Raw genomic sequence first — 2,126 nt, 5'->3', positions numbered from 1 at the left:
GAGGCACGAAGCAATTCTGGTATGATCGACTAAAATCATTTACTTTCCCAGGCAATGGGTCAATTCCATTGACACAGATTGGTTTCAGTAAAAGCCTGTTCAAACGAAAAACAAGTACATGTAGTTACTTACAATATGTTTAATTTAACAGAAAATATAGACATATACAGAGACATTGATGAGACATGTCAGAGATCATGTTTAATCTCCACCAGCTCCTCCCATCATCATACCGCCTCCCATACCTTGTCCACCTCGTCCTCCTTGTCCACCTTGTCCACCTCGTCCGCCTTGCTGTGGGAATCCGAATCCTTGTCCGCCTTGTCCGCCTTGACCTTGACCTCCCTGACCGGGTCTTTGTCCCATTGGACAGTCTTGTGGTTGACCTCCCTGTCCTTGACCTCCCTGACCTTGACCTCCTTGCTGCCATGGATCGCCACCCTGTTGTCCTTGTCCTGGTTGTCCCTGGCCTCCTCGTCCAGGTTGTCCTTGACCACCCTGGCCTCCTTGCTGCCATGGATCACCGCCCTGCTGCTGTCCTCCTCGTCCTGGTTGTCCTTGACCACCCTGACCTCCTTGCTGCCATCCACCTTGTTGTTGTCCACCTTGTTGCTGTCCACCTCGTCCACCTTGTTGCTGCTGTTGCTGCCATCCTCCTTGTTGTCCACCTTGTGGCTGTCCACCTTGTTGCTGTCCACCTTGTTGTTGCTGCTGCCATCCTTTTTGTCCACCCTGTTGACCTCCTCGGCCACCCTGACTACCGCCACTGTATGGTGTGTTCCATGAGTAACTGACGGCTAGTACACCTATAGTATAAAGTTGTATTCATGTATTAAACCATTTATTTAAATCTTTATGTTAAGTTCTAGACTTAATAATATCGAAATAATGGTTTCAGACAGGAAGTTGGAGAGGCCATTTTTGTGCCAAAACTTAAGCCCTAATTTTAATCTTCTTATTGGATCACATTATTTGAAAACATTTTTAGCATCTGACATCTGAAGCTTGTATCTTTTCACCTCCATCTGGTAATTAATTAAATACCAGATCGATGTCGACTCGATAAACCCAGTCGAGAAAGAAGAAGGTGCGAACAAGCTATCTCACACAGTAATTATTGTAATGTACCAAATTTTAGTCAAAATTTTTAGCTTTAAGTTTGAGAGTCCGAAGACTAGCCCCAAATTGGAGTGCTAATTTCAGTGATCACTGCAATGCACCTCGAATTAAATAACGTATGAGAGATTTAGAGAGTAGCCAGTTCCAGAATGTACGGAACAGAACTTGGAACTAGCCCAAATGAAGTCCAACCAGTGGCGGTGCCAGTAGGGGTATAGAGGGTAGGGGCATTTGACCTTCTGGAAAAATAGTTAAGTCGGCCTGCCCCTTATTTGTACCCCCTAGTCACGGGAGGCTGGCGCTGGCGCTGAATACAATTATATTTAAATAAAGAGATCATCAACGTTGTAAATATCTAGTTGTAGGTAGAAAAGATACTTACCAAGAAAAACGATGAGTGTGATTGAAGCTTTCATCTTGTAGGACTGTGATATCTGAAACAAAGTGGTAATATAATAACACATTTTACATACTTTTATATACAGAATTACATGTAGCGATTCCTAATTTTGAGAGCAAACACGAAACAAAACTGAACTTCATGAACACGTGAACACATTAGTGCTAATCTGTAAAGTAGCATGGTCCTGTTTAACTAAATAGTATATTTCAGCATTGATAAAATAAAAATAGACCAATTTCAAACATGAATACCAGCCTTCAGTTGCTAAAGAAGATGAATGGGAGCCCAAGGATTTAGACCGTCCTTCCCGGGATTTTTTTTCAACACGCTCAACTGCTNTTTTGTTCTTGGCGTAGGGGGCCCGAGACCGTCAAATTGGCTAAATCAGTCCCAATGGTAGTTCAGCCATAATTTAATTTTGTTCGATGTTGATTTCTGACGTCAAGACCGAATTGCGTACCAGCGCCACCTTGCGGATTAGTACTATATTTTCCCTATTCTAAAACTGGCTCAGGGTAGTCCTGGCTGCATTCTCAATAGATTATATTGATAGATAGATAAATACATCTATCCATCAGCTGAACTATTACTATTGCTACTTCGC

At 42.8% G+C, this 2,126-nt stretch overlaps 1 protein-coding gene across 1 annotated transcript; it reads right to left on the bottom strand.

The window, feature by feature from the left end:
• Positions 1 to 201: 201 nt before the first annotated feature.
• LOTGIDRAFT_174037 (hypothetical protein) lies at positions 202 to 1,535 on the bottom strand (the record flags this gene model as incomplete). Its single annotated transcript, XM_009052371.1, has 2 exons — positions 202 to 806; positions 1,502 to 1,535. 2 exons carry the CDS (start codon positions 1,533 to 1,535, stop codon positions 202 to 204), a joined length of 639 nt encoding a protein of 212 aa, XP_009050619.1.
• Positions 1,536 to 2,126: the final 591 nt, after the last annotated feature.

Source organism: Lottia gigantea (assembly GCF_000327385.1).
Source record: "Lottia gigantea unplaced genomic scaffold LOTGIsca_180, whole genome shotgun sequence".
Classification (NCBI taxonomy): Eukaryota; Metazoa; Mollusca; class Gastropoda; family Lottiidae; genus Lottia; species Lottia gigantea.
The sequence above is the reverse complement of the archived record's forward strand: the minus strand, read 5'-3'. Positions and strand labels throughout refer to the sequence as shown.